This window comes from Cokeromyces recurvatus, assembly GCF_025118155.1.
Source record: "Cokeromyces recurvatus strain NRRL 2243 chromosome Unknown BX663scaffold_6, whole genome shotgun sequence".
Classification (NCBI taxonomy): domain Eukaryota; kingdom Fungi; phylum Mucoromycota; class Mucoromycetes; order Mucorales; family Mucoraceae; genus Cokeromyces; species Cokeromyces recurvatus.
This window is the reverse complement of record NW_026251392.1, coordinates 723,564-740,413: the sequence shown is the minus strand read 5'-3', so window position 1 is coordinate 740,413 and position 16,850 is coordinate 723,564. Positions and strand designations below refer to the sequence as shown.

General features: G+C 31.8%; 5 protein-coding genes across 5 annotated transcripts; 3 read left to right on the top strand and 2 right to left on the bottom strand.

Moving 5' to 3' along the window:
* Positions 1–76: 76 nt before the first annotated feature.
* BX663DRAFT_314291 (protein-domain-containing protein) lies at positions 77–3,061 on the top strand. The gene is made up of 10 exons (XM_051522075.1): positions 77–187; positions 239–406; positions 466–582; positions 685–981; positions 1,063–1,192; positions 1,255–1,352; positions 1,412–1,603; positions 1,669–1,753; positions 1,818–2,734; positions 2,789–3,061. Exons 1-10 carry the CDS (start codon positions 116–118, stop codon positions 2,798–2,800), a joined length of 2,088 nt encoding a protein of 695 aa, XP_051385190.1. The 5' UTR covers positions 77–115; the 3' UTR covers positions 2,801–3,061.
* A 2,708-nt stretch (positions 3,062–5,769) lies between these two features.
* On the bottom strand, positions 5,770–6,532 carry BX663DRAFT_314212 (uncharacterized protein). Its single transcript, XM_051522074.1, has one exon. The coding sequence runs from the start codon at positions 6,285–6,287 to the stop codon at positions 5,934–5,936; it is 354 nt and encodes a 117-aa protein (XP_051385189.1). The 5' UTR covers positions 6,288–6,532; the 3' UTR covers positions 5,770–5,933.
* Positions 6,533–8,514: 1,982 nt separating this feature from the next.
* Positions 8,515–10,988, top strand: BX663DRAFT_541422 (uncharacterized protein; the record flags this gene model as incomplete). Its single annotated transcript, XM_051530778.1, has 5 exons — positions 8,515–8,582; positions 8,667–9,319; positions 9,406–9,944; positions 10,152–10,281; positions 10,912–10,988. The coding sequence occupies exons 2-5, from the start codon at positions 8,674–8,676 to the stop codon at positions 10,986–10,988; spliced, it is 1,392 nt and encodes a 463-aa protein (XP_051385188.1). The 5' UTR covers positions 8,515–8,582; positions 8,667–8,673.
* Positions 10,989–11,431: 443 nt separating this feature from the next.
* Positions 11,432–13,381, top strand: BX663DRAFT_502102 (PXA domain-containing protein). The gene is made up of 5 exons (XM_051526556.1): positions 11,432–11,462; positions 11,548–11,869; positions 11,957–12,310; positions 12,371–13,136; positions 13,198–13,381. The coding sequence occupies exons 2-5, from the start codon at positions 11,591–11,593 to the stop codon at positions 13,359–13,361; spliced, it is 1,563 nt and encodes a 520-aa protein (XP_051385187.1). The 5' UTR covers positions 11,432–11,462; positions 11,548–11,590; the 3' UTR covers positions 13,362–13,381.
* Positions 13,350–15,931, bottom strand: BX663DRAFT_502100 (uncharacterized protein). Its single transcript, XM_051526555.1, has 2 exons — positions 14,264–15,931; positions 13,350–14,216 (listed from the first exon to the last, which is right to left on the bottom strand). Exons 1-2 carry the CDS (start codon positions 15,858–15,860, stop codon positions 13,450–13,452), a joined length of 2,364 nt encoding a protein of 787 aa, XP_051385186.1. The 5' UTR covers positions 15,861–15,931; the 3' UTR covers positions 13,350–13,449.
* Between the last annotated feature and the right edge of the window lie 919 nt (positions 15,932–16,850).

Here is a 16,850-nt window from a genome sequence, read left to right as displayed (position 1 = left end):
GTAGGTTTAAGTGGCTTATGTTGGCATGATACCTTTATTTTGCGGGAGAGATGCATAAGTTAAGATACATAATTATCCCTTATATATTTATATTATATACATATTCATATAAAATATGGAATTGGAAAATGAGCCTCGTTCAAGGTTATATGATTTCGATTCGATAGACCATGATGAATTTGACACAGTAATTATAAATAATGTTGAACAGCATTTACATAATTAACTTTATATTCAGGAATTAGCAAAACTTTACGCGAGACATTGTGAAGCCATTAAAAATAAGTCTGAAATTGAACTTCATAATTATCTTCAGGATAAGTCTTCACAAAATAAAAAAGAATATAATGATATGATAAGTGCATTACTCTATGGTGCATTAACGGAGTCACCTAATGGACGTATGGTAATTACTTTTATAAGTAGATGTTTAACTGTAACTCTTATTTGTATTTTGTAATATAGTATTTTCAACATATCTGTTTTGTTAATCGAGATCATTTTTCAGTTGTTGTCAATAAACTTCAAGTATTAGTAACTTCTGTTAAATTCCAGCAATTACGACTACAAGTTCGAGAACAGGTAACGAAAAGAGAAAAGACGATAAAGTAATCTTTTTTTTTGTCTGAAGTTCTTGGATAGATACGCAACTGACATATATACAAATATGCATATATTAAATAGATGTTCTGGCTAATTAGTGAATTAACAAATTTGACAGTAAAAAATGTTGATATTCTTTATTTATATTTAATGAGACAAATTCGTGGAGGAGATATCAGTCAATCTAATTTACTATTATGTGATCAAATCTTAAAACTATGTGAACTACATAAATCCTGGTTGGATATAAATCCCAAAGTGATCGCAACCTTTGTTTATACCTATTTAAGAGTTATTACTGATCATAGTCGATCAGTTCAACTCCTTGCACTTCAACAAAAAGAGATTCAATTTGTAATAAGTTTGTTGAGAGAAAAGGTATTTTTTTTAAGCTATACTAATTGAGATTATTTTTATATGTTAATTATTATTATTATTATTTTTTTTTTATTATATTAGTGGATGTTATGTGTTCCTATAGGAAGAGATTTGATTCGAATTTTACATGATTTATCATCAGTACCTGAATTTTCTCAATTTTGGAATGATTTATTAAATAATCCTCAGAAACTTTCACCAAGATTTAAAGGTTAGCAAATAGATGCATTTTAAAAGATTACGTTATTCATGTTTATGTATGTATATATAAAGGCATAGACACGATGTTAAAAACTTCTACGCCCAAAGAATTCCTAAAATGCAGATTGACTCCTGATATGGAATGTAAATTACTTTATATTGTACAAAATGTAAGCTTAATGGGAATATGTATATAATCTTTTTTTTTAACAATTTATTTATTTATTAGCTTCGAATCAACCATTATCAAAGAAATTTGAATTGGTTTATACAGAGATTTTTAAGTACACCCGAGTCAGAGCCATTTTATGTGGATATAATTCGATATTTAGTAGCTGGTTGGTATCCTTCTAATCAAATCCTTCAAAGTGATATTGTGCCTCGATATGTTATTATTGGAAGTTTGATGAGATCAATCAAGGTAATATGATAATAAATATGGTTTTTATTATATCGTATTTATCTTTTTTTTTTCCCTCGACAAAGAGTAAAACAGTCGCTGCCAACGTTAAAACAGCATTGATTTTTGATTGGCTTTTCTTTACACCTACGGAAAATATTATGTTTATTGGTATATGGTCAAGTCATATAGAGTTGTCTACACATTAATAATAATTTTTTTTATTTTCTTGTAGAGCCTGCCATGTTATTAATGGAAAGATCTGTGGAGCGATATCCTTTAATTACTGCTGAAATTATGGAATTCCTCAAATATTCTGTAGATAAATATTTTCCACCAATGAAAGATTATATGGTCCAATGTGTCGCTTGTGGAATGCAAATTATCTTAAGTAAAGGAGTCATACGTAGTTTAATTCCTATCTATAAATGTCCCAAAACAGATGCAACTACCAGAGGATATATGCAATCGTTATTTTCAGAATTTCTGGTCGAAGATCATCGTCAACAAATTCCTGCTTTACCAGCTTCTGTGTCGATGTTATCTTCAATTACACCATCTACAAGCTTAGAAACAATGCCTCAAAAAAGCTATCTAAAGACAGAGTCAACAGAAGTGATTAAGCAAGGTAAAACGGATGAAGGTGATAATGAGTATGATAATTTAATACAACAAAAGCAGAGTCAACCATTATCGCGTAGAGCTTCGTTAGCTGCTCCAGTTATTAAAGATGATGATGAGGTAGATGCTTTTCTTTATGGAGAATCAGATAAATCTGCTGAAACGAGTGAAAGAGAAGATGAAAAGATGAGCAATATAGAAGAAGAAGAAGAAAAAGAAGAAGAAGAAGAATCAAGTCAACCTGTGAAAGAGTCTGACGAATCAAATCAAGATATGATGGAAGGGGTAATATCAGTAATTGCTACAGAAGATAATGAATATGATGATGAAGAAGATGAAGTAAATAAAGATACAGAAGGAATTCAATCCAATCAATCATATTGGATCTTTGGTGATTCTCTGAAACGATTTAAAGAATCATGTAGTGCAGCTAGGGCTTCTCAAAAGGCAAATGATCAAGATGAATATCGACTACAAATTGTCATTGCAAAACGAAGTTTAAAAGAAATATTGGCTGTATTTTTGCGAATGGTATATACATACATACATACATACATACATACATATATATATATATATAAATAGTCTTTATATTAAATATATTAATTATAGGCTATTCCCGCTGAATCACTTGCCTTAGCAATTAGAACTCATATTTGTAATATAGTAGCAGCTAACATGTTATCTCATGCAGATTTATCGAATAATAATAATTCACTAGAAAAAAAAGAGGATGAAAATGCAGTTTTAACAGATGATACAAAGGATGTCTTTGACTTGATTATGATAGCATTTTGGAAGGACTGTGATACAGATGCCTTAAAAAATAAAATCATACAGTTAATAGGATATATTTCACATAATCAAAAAAAGAAAAGCAGACGTCATATTATTGGTATGCGATGGTGGTCCTTCATAGCAAAGTAAATACAAATGTTTATGATCTCTGCTTCTAGTACAGTTTATTCATAATTCTTTATTTTTTAATATTACTGTTTCTCTTTCTAGTAAAATAGATCTAAATGAAGACATTGACTCAACAAATATTGCAGACTGGTTTCCCAAAATAGTAAACAATTATAAAGCATATGTTATGCACGCTTATAATATTGAAAAGGCAACAATTGATCAAAATGAATACTTGAAGGAATATTTAAAAGGAGATTTACAGGTACTAAAAGAAATAGTTATTTTTTGATATTTTTATTGAAACTGTTTGGTTTGTAATTTCAGATGTTAGCTGAGCAAAATGTGATACTATTTAATAATCTTATACCTCTATTATACCGTTATTTTGCCGATGCTACATTAGGTAACTTGGAAGTTCTAAAACTGACACTATTCATGCTATTACCAGATACTGTAGGTTATTAGAATCAATATATATACATATTTATTTATTTAATAGAGTTTAACTAATATGTATTTCTTTTTTTAAGATGGGCAAAATAACATTTTGCTTACATTATGGTTCCTTACAAATTTTTGGAGATAAATTAGATAAAAGTTTCTTTGTCGAGTCATTTTCCTTAGCTACCTATGAAATGATGTGTTGCTGGCAATTATTAGCAGCAGAACTTCAAGGCAGGCAACAAACTATTGAAGATTTTTTCCAAACGCCTCAAATTATTGACGTATTGAAAACAAACTGTAAAGTATTTATAAACTCACTTTTATTCTTGTAACACTAAACTTTTTCTTTTTTAAAAAAAAATTATAGTTAAAAATGAAATTGTACCTTCATTATTTTCTATTTTATCATCCGTGCCACCTTCAAAACCCTTATTATACTCGATAATTCAAATCGTTCCTGATGAACACAATCTTGCACAATCACAAGTTCAGTTTGTAATTGCTTCGTTGCAATATTGGGCAAATAATTTGTCAACTATATTTTTAAGTTCCCTTTCAGATCTTATTATATCTCTTGTAGATCAAATAGAATCAGAAGAGGAAGTACAATCGTCATTTTCAATTACAACACTTTTATCTTTATTAAATACCTGGTGGAGTCAAAAGTCAAGTTCAGGTAATAATTGCAACAGTCATTTTACAAAAAATATTTATTTATTTATTTATCCTTTTACATAGAATTCTTTAAACGAGACAGAAAATTATTAGCAAATATTGCAAAGCTTGGTGATTTGGTAGACTATTCATGTCCTAAGGACTGGTTACCAGGTAAGAAAATAATAAAAAAGAAGATAAATGATTTTTTTTTATTAAGTCTTCTATTTATTATTATTCAGAATTAACCCGTAAAAAGAAACGTTCACTTGTATTTGATTCATCAGATGAGGAGTAAACTTGATTATGTATATTGTTAATAAAATTTCAAATTATAAACAAACTAAAGCTGTGTTTCTTTCTTTTTAATCTAATGATACATTGTCTATTATTCACTTGAAGTTCTTTTTATAATAAATTCCTATTCTTCTTGAAGTAAACTAACCTAATTGCTGGATTTAAATAAGATCTTCCTTATAACCATTTCACGAATATGTATATACATTAAGGATTATATATCATTACATTTTCTTTATTTATATATATATTCTGGAAATAAGAAATTATCAAGATGAAAGGTTATCGGCATCCAACTATACCATAGTTTATTGGGTCGACTTCGATTTATTTATTCTAGAAAGAGCTGTTATTTCATACTGGTGCTTAGATGCATTTTTTTTTTGTTCCTTTTCGTTTCTCTACCTATTATTACAGTGTCTATTATCCTTAGAACCTCACTAATAAATCATTATATAAATAGAATGTATATCCTTCCCCCCTCTGTTGCTGCTTATATAAATTCTGTCGATTTATTGACTTTATTGTAATTCATTCAAACTACTATATTATCTAGTCTTGGCTATTTGTACACTTTTACAACGCTTTGTTGGCTAAATTTTGCTGTAAGATATAATATCAGATCATCTTTTTTCAGCTCATGTTTTATCAGTATCAATAATACGCCTTAAATCAGAAGCATACTATCCAATGTCTCCAAATGCATTATCGATACTAAAATACAATGCTAACGGTGGCAAATGGCAGTTTTGCTTATTTTATTTGGCATTTTATTGTTTAGATGAATGAAAACAATTTATTTATAAGGCCACTTTAGATGGGCTGTTTTTCTGAACATTTGTCAAAGACACTGACAGAGTGTTGAATAATATTTCAAAGAGAGTAGACGGGAACATTGTTTTAGGTCTCCTTTATTCCAGTCTGTAAATCTTCCATATCCTCGAACTGGTTACGTTTTAATTTGTTCTTTACAATATCCCAGAACTGTTTAATAGGATTGAGCTCTGGTAAATAAGATGGAAGATATACGCATTGATAGCCTCTGTTCTCAATCATTGTTCTAATTTCAACAGAGACATGAATGGGCGCGTTGTCCATGACCAGATAAAAACCCTTTCATTTCAGGAACCTCATCCATATAATTCATTGTAATTAGATACAAATCTCAAATAATGGTCAGTCACAGTTCCTCTGGGTACTGGATCTTTTAGCTTGGGTGTTTTTCTTTTGCAGCCTTCAGCTACCTTAACTTTCTTTAGCTTTTGAGGTACTCTTATATCTATATTTACAACCCCCCTTCGTGCAAATTGCACCCAAGATTGTGTGCAATACTGCTACTTGGGTGGTGGATGTAGTGATCACAGTTGGAGTGTCGCGCTCGGAACGGGCATAAACAGGTCTCATATTAATATTAAATCCAGCTTCGTCAAAAAAAAACATAGTCCTGCTGAAGAAAGCTTGTATTTGAATTTGCCATGTCTTGCACCCATTTGACGCGATGATCAAGTTTTGTGCCATTGTTTCTTGCAATAGGATAACGAGTGGTTCTCTTAATTGATAAGTTGCACTCATTTGAGATGAAGGATCCAACGACAGTGCTCTTCAAACTGAATCCTTCGAATACTTTTGTCAAGTTATCAACAACGTCTTTGGTGGTGACAAAAAGGATTGTTGTCGTACAGTTCTCGAATGTAATTCTTGTGCTCTTCTTGAAACTGACTTTTCTTTCTGTTGACTCTGTTGATCTGCTTCTTGTAAATATCCCACCTAGGGCCCTCATTAAGCCTTTTAGCCCAGTTTTGTACTGTGCGTTTAGCGACAGCAGTCATTCTACCTGCAAGTTTAGCTTTATACAACTTAGTTTTAAGATAATACAAAAAGAGAGAGCTTTTTGATCGTCATTACAGTCGCCCAACAATAAGATTTTTTTTTCTGACTTTTCTGCCAGCTTTTCCAATTTTCTCTCGCCAAGATCAGTATCTTCAGGAGGTTGTGTATTTTGATAAGTAAGATAGTTTGATATATTCCCCAATTGGTGAGGATCTGCCTCTTCTTCTCAGTCCATAGCTTCATTAATAATGTCGCCTTGACCGTTTTCGTAAAAGAAGGCGTTACTCATTTCAATAGATATTTTCAATATGATTTATCTTAAGTTTATATACTCCAAAATTAAAGTTACCATTTTATTAAATAAAAACATTCAAGGTATTTATATGAGATAGATGTTATTGTTCCATATAGACGGAATGTGTAGTATGAGTAATATTAGATTTAATGATAATAACTGATTGTAGACTTAGAAGGACAATATCCATATTTGAATATTCTACTATAGACATATAATAGCAGTCTGAGAGGTTCATGATTGGCCACAATAGAAGTGAAGATGAAAAAAAAAACACTTTCTAACAATGCCAAATGAAATAAGCAAATAGCCATTTGACACTGTTAGCACTATATTAATGTTCATTTAGTTTAAGCCAGGTGCACCACGTGGAGGTAGAACATTGAAAGGCACCCATTTTTGCAGCTACAAGTAGCCACAGGGAATTTCAACCCGTATACCACCAACAAAAGCCATCGTTACTAATTTTGCCTCCATACTTCCCATCTTCAAACATTCTGCGAACCTTTGAGATGTGACGTAGGTGACGTTCCCACTAGAAGTTCTTGAAAGAGGTCTTACGGCTACTTGGTGGAGTCTTTGTTAATGCAGCATGTATGTTTCAAATAAAAAAATAATATCATATATATCAAAATCGACGCATTTTCGTTGCTGTGCCACAACTAAAATAAAGATTAACATCATGTACATGCATGGTTTGCAAAAACAACTTACATGTTTCTCTTCAATGTCTTCAGTGGAAAGCAAATATTTGAAAAATGAAAAAAAAAGTTGTTTTTTTTAGGGGTAAGCAATATTTAATTAAATACAGTTAGGGGGAGTATTTAAAGTTGAAATTGAAGTGATTGAGTCATCAACTCCTGTTTCAATGACTATACCAAGAGGTCGTGTAACATTTATAGTGTGTCATGTTATTTACTCCTTGGCATAAAAGGGCTATGGTGTTATGTATCTACAGTAACTCACAAAAATGTGACAATGATTTATAATTTTTAGCTTTCCTTAATGCACAACATAAATGAATAAAGATACATTAATAAAAGTATTTTTAATGAAAAATTGACAAAATTGATATTATTTTTATAGCTTCATAGCCTCATTTACATGCATGAATGTTCATTTTGACAACAAATCATGTCCTTTTATGCGATTTAGCCGTCTCGCTGCATAATGATTTTTTTAAATTATTTAATATCATAATTGAATTAAGAAAAAGGTTTACTTCCTATTTGATATCGGTTTTTCCTCAAATTCATAACTAATCTGAACAACATTTGTGCATCGTTTCCATTAACACATAGATCATCATATACAATAGAATTAGACAAATTCCTTACGATAAAAAGATGGATATTTTAGCAAAACTTTATGCTAAGGAGTCTTATAGAGATATTTCTACGACAATGGGCATGTCAACTAGGAAAATTAGCAAAATTGCCAAAGAAAATCAAGTTGCGATTAACGTAAAAGAAGGTAGACCAAAGAAGAATAGCCCATTACTTGGAAGATTGATTGCACGATCTTTTTATACTAGTTATTTTACCACTACAGTGGACGCTGCTTGGAACTTACATAGTCAAGGGAATGATATTTTTAAGGGTTATGGACTTTGTAAGAAAGAAGCAATCCTTCAACAAGACAATGATCCAAAGCATACATCCAAATATACAAAAAATTGGTTCAAGAAAAATAAAGTAAATGTCCTTGAATGGCCATCAGAGTCACCTGATTTAAATCTAACTGAAAACCTTTGGTCTTATTTGAAAGTACAAGCTTGTTGCCTATGATAGACCACTAAAGAACATGGATGAGTTATGGGAGCGAGTTGCTGATGATTGGTACAATAAATTCACAACAGAAATATGCTTAAAACACATAGAAAGTATGCCAAGACGTGTTGAAATAGTAATAAAAGCAAAAGGTGCTGCTATTAAGTACTAAACATTAAAGGTACGTTGTTTATTTCATTTTTCAATAAACTATTTGCATACATGTAGCTTTTAACATGATTTTTGAAATAAAATCATCATATAGTGCATATATGCTATGGGTTTCATCAGAAAGAGGAGGCTTCTATCTTTCCGCTAGTACATACCATATAGCACTTTGCTTAATAAATAAACGATTAGTTACCGCGAATTTGCATAAATTACTTAAAACTCCACACTTTTGTGGGTCACTGTATCTTTTGATTATCTCACTCTCACGACTGAATAAGATGCATATCTATAATCTACCAAATGATATTTTGATGATCATTAACTCAAAACTGAATCGAAAAGCCGAACTCAACTTAGCCCTCGCGTCAAAATCAATGTTTGAAAAGTGTAGACATATTAAGAATGGTGAAGTGTTTGATTTAGTATTAATGGATCAACTGGGTAGCTTTTTCCACACTACAATAATTAATGCCAGCATACATCTGTACATCCACTGTATTGATTACAGTGCGTTATATACACAATTAAATTGTTTCTACTATCTGGCAAGTTTGATAGTAAAGTTCTCAGATCCAATTACATCAAATAACGCTTATTCTTTTCTATCTAGTATTCCAAAACTGTACAATTCATCTTTTGATTTGTCTGTTGAAGACGAGCATAACCATGCGGTCATGAATCAAGTAGTCAGCTCTCATATTAAAAAAGGCATTGTTGTAAAAAGAATTAACAACTACAATACATACAGTAGAGAAAAAAGAAGAACCCCTTCGCTTATCAGAGAAGTGATGGAAAGTGTAAAGAAATTGAAATCACTGTATTTTGAACAAAAGGAAGAAAAAAAAAAGGCTGTACTAAAAATGAAGTTATCCCTGCTCCCTTGGCCGATATAATAGATAAGAAAATGTACCAATTGGGCAATATTAATAGTGATATGCTATTGAAAGAAGTACAAAGTAAACAAGATGCAGAAGATAATATTAAGAAAATCATATCACCCAAATTACTGGAAGCAGTTATTGTTTTTCGGAAAAACTGGATATTTGCAACACAGTTTGAAGTTTATTATAAAAATAATTTATACATTGACGAATCTGCCATAACGGCTTTGTTGGATAAGTATCCAAGCAATCTTGTCACTAAGGTGAAAAATAAGACGGAGAAAGGAAAGTCCTGGTTTAAATTATCAATCTTTTGGGGTAGGTTTGAGATGCTTTTGACTGGTGGAATATGTGGCAGCAATATGTCGAATGATGTTGTACCCTTTTTGGGGCCAAATGTGCCGCTGAAGGAGTCAGTTGACGGAGACTCTTTTACAAGCGAGAACATATATGTAAATTGTCATGCTGATGGCGTGAAAGCACGCTTTCAAGTAAGAAGTCTAAGAAATTGGACATAACTGTCATCACCATTCGAATGGGCCTGCATCAGTAGTCGATTTTATGGAAAAGGCTTTGCCACTGAAAATCCACAAAATATCAGAAATAGTACCCCGTTGATAATGTTAACATCGGTTATTCTGAATCACATTTCTCATCAAAAAATATTCAAGGATGAGCAATACAAAATAATTTTGAAGCTGTTCAAAGCTTCACAAACATTAAAGAACTGGTCATACCGCAATCAAATAAAGGACTTCTCCACAATCAAAGAAAGACTGGTTGCAAACAAGGGAAGCAAAGATTTGATAGCTCTAGCAGAATACACGTGTAAAATAAAGAAAAGGAACGGGAATCCGATGGAGTTGATTACAGTTGACAAAGTTGTATATCTCTCTGCAAAACAACATGCACATATTCAAAAACAAAACGAAAAATCACTCAATTGCTACAGATTATAATGCAAACTATATATCTACAACCATTTGTACAATACAATCAAATTGTCATGAACTGGCTTATAACGTCATGTTTCTTGATTAAACATGTGGATCATAAATTTATTCAAGGAACTTTATCTAAATTCTCTTGAAACTTTCTTGATCCATTTTATCAAATAATATTAAAACTTTTAACACTCATTATCTATAACACTTTTCTAATTCACATCTTATGTCAGGCCTCTTTAACAATCCTTATAAATACCCCATCAATTTAGATTCATAAATAAAACGATTAATTTTAGTACAATTGTCCGGTCTCATCGACTTCTTTTGTCTTTTTATTATTTTTATTGGATATTTTGCAAGAAATATCGCACAAATATATCATTAAAGACAGCAACTAATAATATGAATATGAATTAAGGAACCAAAACTGTTACTTAATGATATTACTTATATCATTATGCATAATAAAATGATTACTTAAGATACACTCATATATTGGTTTTGATATGAGGGAAGTTGAATTTGGCTTTTCGATTCAGTTTTAAGTTAGTAATTGTCCAAAGACGTAGCCAGTTCGAGGATAAGTAAGATTTACGGACTAGAATAAAGGAAGCCAGTAACAATGTTCCCGTCTACTATCTTCGAAATATTATTCAACACTCTGTTAGTGTCTTTGACAAATGTTCAGAAAGACAGCCCATCTAAAGTGGCCTTATAAATAAATTGTTTTCATTCATCTAAACAATAAAACGCCAAATGAGTTTAGTAAAGCTGCCATTTGAGTTTGGCAAAGCCGTCATTTAAACCTTTGAATAGCCGCCAATATAATTTGCAAAACCGCCATTTGGCACAGTTAGCACTGTACCTAAAACCATTTGGAATATTCTCTCTTTTCTCTTTTACTATTATCACAGCTTGGTTAATATTTCCCTGATCGGGTATTCACTCCTCCCTTACTCATTCACTAATAGTATCATAGCTATTTTTTTTCCTTGTTAACTTCTTTACTTATTTTTCGTTTTTATCTTTGATTCTAAAGGATTTTTTTTTAATTGGTAATTTAATCAGGGCAAATATCTTAAACATTATAATAAAGGGAATCACACGTGTTATATTTATATAATGTAATAATTAAATTTATTTCCAGCAAAATATAATTCTCTTTTCTTTTTTGTAAATTCAACGAAAATATGAATCAGATTAATTCACTAAGACCTATTCATCTTCGAATATTATTCCCAGAATTACTTACATTACCAAAGACAGATCCTAGGAGACTCGGTGCACCCAAGGCTATTACTCACTCGAGAGCGATTGATTTGGAGCTTTATACCTATTTTGCTCTAATTTTACGAGATTTCATTCATCCTTGGTATCGATTCATTACAACAGACGAAGAATTGACTGCTGAAATATTAGAAATATTGACTTTACTTGTACAAAAGTTAGAAAAAAGACTATGTGAAGAAGTAAAGTTATATAGGTGCATATATAGCTTAATCCCTTTTTTCGTTTTTGATTTATTAATGTATTTATATAATTGATGATCGTTATAGGTAGATTGGACAGAACTTATATTGCTTGATGTTCCAAAATTATTATCTATACATTATTATGATTATAGAAAAGCAAAAAAGCGACTTTACATGAATCACGGAGGTGGTTGTGATTCAATAAGCGAATTATTTCATGGTATGCAACCCCATTTTGCTTTACAGCCTATTAAGAATAGAGAAAAAGAGTATCTTTCTGCCTTAGCTGAATCGATTCTTAAGATATTATTAAGACCTCAGGACTATAATAGTGAATGTGTACGCCATTTGATTAGGGAAATTATATCGAATCTAGTTTTATACAACTTAATTGAATCGTTAGCAGATCCTTATATAATTCATACGATTATTTGCAAAGTAACGAAACAAATATATATAAAAAGATATCGTACTTAATGTTGTTGTTTTTTTTTTCAGCTTCTTAGCTCGTATGAAAGTTTATTAGACGAATTGGAAATTTCTGGACAATTTGCAGAAACATATTTTAGTGCATTTACAAATGGACAAACATTAGCAGTAAAAGAGGAAATAAAAAATAGTAATCAATACTTTGATCAAGCGGACTCCAAACATGAAATAAAAGGAATAAATGGGGAGAGTTTAACAAAACAGATGCAACGACTACAAGAAGAACAACGTAAAAACGAGCCGAAAAACAGTAATTTAGATGAAGACATGTTAGAAGAAGAAATTAAAAATCAACAAGAATCACGTAAACAATTTTCTTTTGGATATATTACTTTACAAGTGCTATTAACACCTATACGTACGTTTTGGTATCGTCTTGTGTCCACTATGATGCAATCTCAGGAACGTTATCATCAGGTTAATCAACATAAAAAAAGAACACGACAAATCCGGCTTATTGAGCCCCTTATGGGGTTCTTATTTATTGCTTTTAGCATTAATAGAAGGCCAGTTATAAGATGGGCATGGCAAATGTTAGCCATGTTTTTTTGGCCTTTAATTCGTGTATTCGGTGGAGGACTATTGATAGATAAATTTCTTGAACAAACTGTGTTACATGTTTTAAGTGAAGATCATGTTGTATTTTATTTACGGTTAGGTTGTGATTTATTATGGCCTGATGGTGTATTTATTCAAAGGGCAGATCCACCATCTCCATTACAGAGAGAACAAATGCGCGTAAGAGCAGAACGCTTATTAACTATATCAATACCAGGTAAAATAATAATAAACTTTTTATTTTTTGTATCCTTTGTTAATCTTTTTTTTTATCATAGACAATATTCGTAATGTTTTATTCGAAACTAAAGATTTGAATGAACTTCAAACCCATATTCATGATACCCTTGAGCCATTACAAAATAAGCAGATCAATAAGCATCTATTATATCTATTAATTGATTTAATTTTATCTAAAATTTTACCAGAGTTAACTGTTTAAATAAACCTCTTTAGAAAATCATATTTTATTCCAAATTAAAAAAATAAAATAAAATAACAAAAGACATAAAATATACAATTATATACATTTAATCTACAACAACTATTCCATTAAAACTTTCATGATAAACAGCTTTCATAACAAAGTCTAAAGGTGTTTCTTTCTTGGGATCTTCTTCTTGTTTATTTTTTTCACCTTCCTCTTGCTCCTCAGGATTATCATTCTTTTCGCTTTCTTCATCCTCAATGTTGATGTCACCATCAAGAAACGTTTTTAACATAGATGCTGAAAATCCAGAAAGTAAAGAAACGCCAGTATCATCCTGTGTTACCGGTGTAATTGTCCTTGTTGTAGTACTCAGTCCATTAATACCGCTCAAATTCCACCAAATGACCTCAGGGACTTCATAGCCAGCATCTTTATATTGCTTGTGAATAAACTCTTGTGTAGTCATATAGGTATCCACACCATTGTGAGCAGCATCGAACTCCATATCTGAAAAGACAAATAGGTGTTTTACCATGTCTTTGGGAGCTAAATTGTACTTCTTGGCCATTGGTAAAAGAACATCAGTAAAGACCTTGCATATATCAGTATTGAGGCCGCTTGAATGTTCAAAAACTGCCGCCACTTGTTCATCAAAAGGTCTGCTGATATCAATTTCAAAAAGGGATGGATTATCTGAAAAAGTAATCATTGCACCATTGAAGGGTGGCTTGGCAAGATTGGAGACAACGAGTGAGAGACCAATGGCGGCATAAATAGGCCTCTCTTCAGGTTTATCAGGGCATACATATGCAAACATAGACCCAGAGGTATCACAAATGACCAGGCATTCACTAAGATCAATTTTTTCTTATTCTTTCTATCTTTGTCTGTTGTAGAAAGGAGAGCAGTATCACGAATTGACTCAATTAAAGTATTCCATTGCCCATTAATGAGATTTTTATTGGCATTTTTGAATTTTTCAAGAGCTTCTGGTATATTCTGAAGGGCTTCATCAAGTCTCTTGTTAATTCTATTCTCATAAATTTGGTATACAAGTTGATGAGGGCCAAGAGTTGCGCCACTTACTTTCCTCTTACCGTTAGCTACTTCATTCATATAGTTGATAACAGTATCTGGGGAGTGTTTGAAAAAGAGACCTATATTATTCTGAAGACAGACAGCAGGAATATGACGGAAATCAACAGCATCCCATTTACCAGGCTCCATATAGTGCTCAGTCAAATCCAATACCTTGCGGAGAGGAGTCAAATATTCTTTTCGATAGAGATCTCTCACTTTGTTCAAATACCGCACTCGACTTTCGTCTTTTTCTTGATACTCTTCAGGAGGAAAGAGTAATTCGGCAATAGAAGTGGCCAAGAAGGTATGTTTATCATGGGAGGCACAGAGTGTGGGAGCCCACTTACCAGCCAAACTTACATTATTGCTCAGAGCATAACGATTTTGACTACCTGATTTATTTAGCGCTATAGAAATTTTGTTCATCTCTATCTGTGCCATATCTTGTTTCATTTGATCTGCAAATAATTTTGCTATAGTGAAATGTAGTGCACGATAAGTTTTGTCGTTTTCTAAAAGGTCACACACTTTTTTATTTCGTAAAACACGCTTGTTTAATCGAGCTGTACTTGCAAGTTCCTGTTGTATCTTGTTATATTCAACACATTTTTTTTTATTTTCCTCCATGTCTTTTATAGATTCCGTTCCATCAGCTTCATTTTTTGAGCGCTTAGCGGCGCGTTTAGCTTTACGAGCTTCTATATTAGGAGATATACGTGGCCAATGAAGAGCAAGATATTGAAAATCGTTATCCTTTGAGGGGCCTTCTAGTTCATCTTGACAATAAATGGTTAACAATGTACAAAGGTCTTTCCAATATCCATGTGTCTTAAAATCTCGACGAGGTAGCAACACTTCATCCGTTTCTTCTGTTACTTCAGCATCGTCCAAAATGTCCCAGCCCTCAGCTTTTGCTTGTTTTTGTTTTCTTTCTTCATTTTTCTTTGCTTGTAGTTTAGCATCTGTTCGAATTGTTCCGTCAATCAAAATATGCAAATTAGCTAAGGCAGTACGAGGATGATGAATTAACAACCAACAATAAGCATAAAAAAAAGGTGATGTAAGAGACTTGCCACGATGTATTGAACGGGTATAGAAGATGATATGCATAGTGGTTAGTGGATCTGTATCCCAAGCCTCTTGCAACATAGTTTTTAATGTCGAAGGTGAAGAAGATGAAATTTTATAATATAAATCAAGAATAGGATTATGCGTACTAAGATTTGTTACAGCACCATTATCAGTCAAAGTCATGTTAGCCATTTTATGAAAGGCGTCCATAAAAGGATGACTCTTTTTATCTGGTAAACTTTCCGGTTTATCAGTATTATCTTTCTGTCCGAGTTCTTCAATTAGCTTCTCTAAAGATTTATTATCATGAAGTTCATTAAAATAAGGAAGAAAAGAAGGGTAACTTGAGAATAATGGCATAATAAAAAATATAAAATGAGATAAATGAAATAAAATGAAATAAATGTGCACCACTCATTTATAAATAAAACGACAGATATAATTTTTTTTTCCCTCAGTTTGATATGACTGGCCTTGCTGCGGTTATATTATTATTTTTGGAAATAAAAAACTGCGGTGGCCTTGCGTAAAATTAATATAAAATTATTCCTTTATTTAGTATCTAAATTTTATGAGTATTCAAACAGCGTAAAAAATAAAAACCATCAACTTTTGCTTATTGACATACACTATTTCTGGAAATTATTCGTTCACAAAAAATAAAATAAAAAGTAAACCATCAGAAAAAATTAAAAAATAGTTTCCAAAAAACATTTTAAAATTGATTAATCGCAGGAAATAATCTCGTTCATTTTTTGAAAAATTTTTTTTAACAATGGACCAATTTATACATGAAGATGGTAAAGGAAACCTTCGCAATGAAGAAGGCGATCGAGTTGCAGTTCTTGAGATGGAAGTTGATGAATTAGAAGATACTCTTGAGGATGTTACTAATTACGACATGTAGTTGGACTTGAAGCCACCTGAAAAACCTGCCAAGATTAAACAGGATCAGGAACAAGTGGTTACGAAGGACGAAGAAAAAAAAAGATAACAACAAAAATAAAAAAACATACCGAACTTATAAGCCTGAGGTCCAAACCTACTTTTTTTACCTTATTTATGAGAAAGGGATGAGTGTACGTGCCGCTGCTGAGGAAATAAAAGTGCCTCAAAGTACTTCACAAACTTGGAAAAAGAAAGCTGAGCTTGCTGGGGATGAAGAAATGAGTCTGAGACAAACTGGAAGTGGTAGAAAAGTTGGTAGACCTCCTGTTCTTACAGAGAAACATAAACAGTTTTTGATCAATTTCATTGACGAAAAGCCATCTTCTGTATTGGAAGAAATGATAGAAGGTCTCACTAGTCAATTCGCCGGCCTTGAAATAAAAAAAATCAGCAATTCATGAT

What these genes read in the sequence shown, in the direction of transcription:
- BX663DRAFT_314291 (XM_051522075.1), top strand. Translation starts at nt 116, where the DNA reads ATGGAATTGGAAAATGAGCCTCGTTCAAGGTTATATGATTTCGATTCG. An exon ending in AGTCACCTAATGGACGTATG is followed by an intron (nt 407 to 465) that starts GTAATTACTTTT and finishes TTTGTAATATAG; the next exon opens with TATTTTCAACATATCTGTTT. An exon ending in GACTACAAGTTCGAGAACAG is followed by an intron (nt 583 to 684) that starts GTAACGAAAAGA and finishes TATATTAAATAG; the next exon opens with ATGTTCTGGCTAATTAGTGA.
- BX663DRAFT_314212 (XM_051522074.1), bottom strand. Translation starts at nt 6,287, where the DNA reads ATGAGGGCCCTAGGTGGGATATTTACAAGAAGCAGATCAACAGAGTCA.
- BX663DRAFT_502102 (XM_051526556.1), top strand. Translation starts at nt 11,591, where the DNA reads ATGAATCAGATTAATTCACTAAGACCTATTCATCTTCGAATATTATTC. An exon ending in AAAAAAGACTATGTGAAGAA is followed by an intron (nt 11,870 to 11,956) that starts GTAAAGTTATAT and finishes TGATCGTTATAG; the next exon opens with GTAGATTGGACAGAACTTAT. An exon ending in TTCATACGATTATTTGCAAA is followed by an intron (nt 12,311 to 12,370) that starts GTAACGAAACAA and finishes TTTTTTTTTCAG; the next exon opens with CTTCTTAGCTCGTATGAAAG.
- BX663DRAFT_502100 (XM_051526555.1), bottom strand. Translation starts at nt 15,860, where the DNA reads ATGCCATTATTCTCAAGTTACCCTTCTTTTCTTCCTTATTTTAATGAA. An exon ending in TACTTTAATTGAGTCAATTC is followed by an intron (nt 14,217 to 14,263) that starts GTGATACTGCTC and finishes AGAAAGAATAAG; the next exon opens with AAAAAATTGATCTTAGTGAA.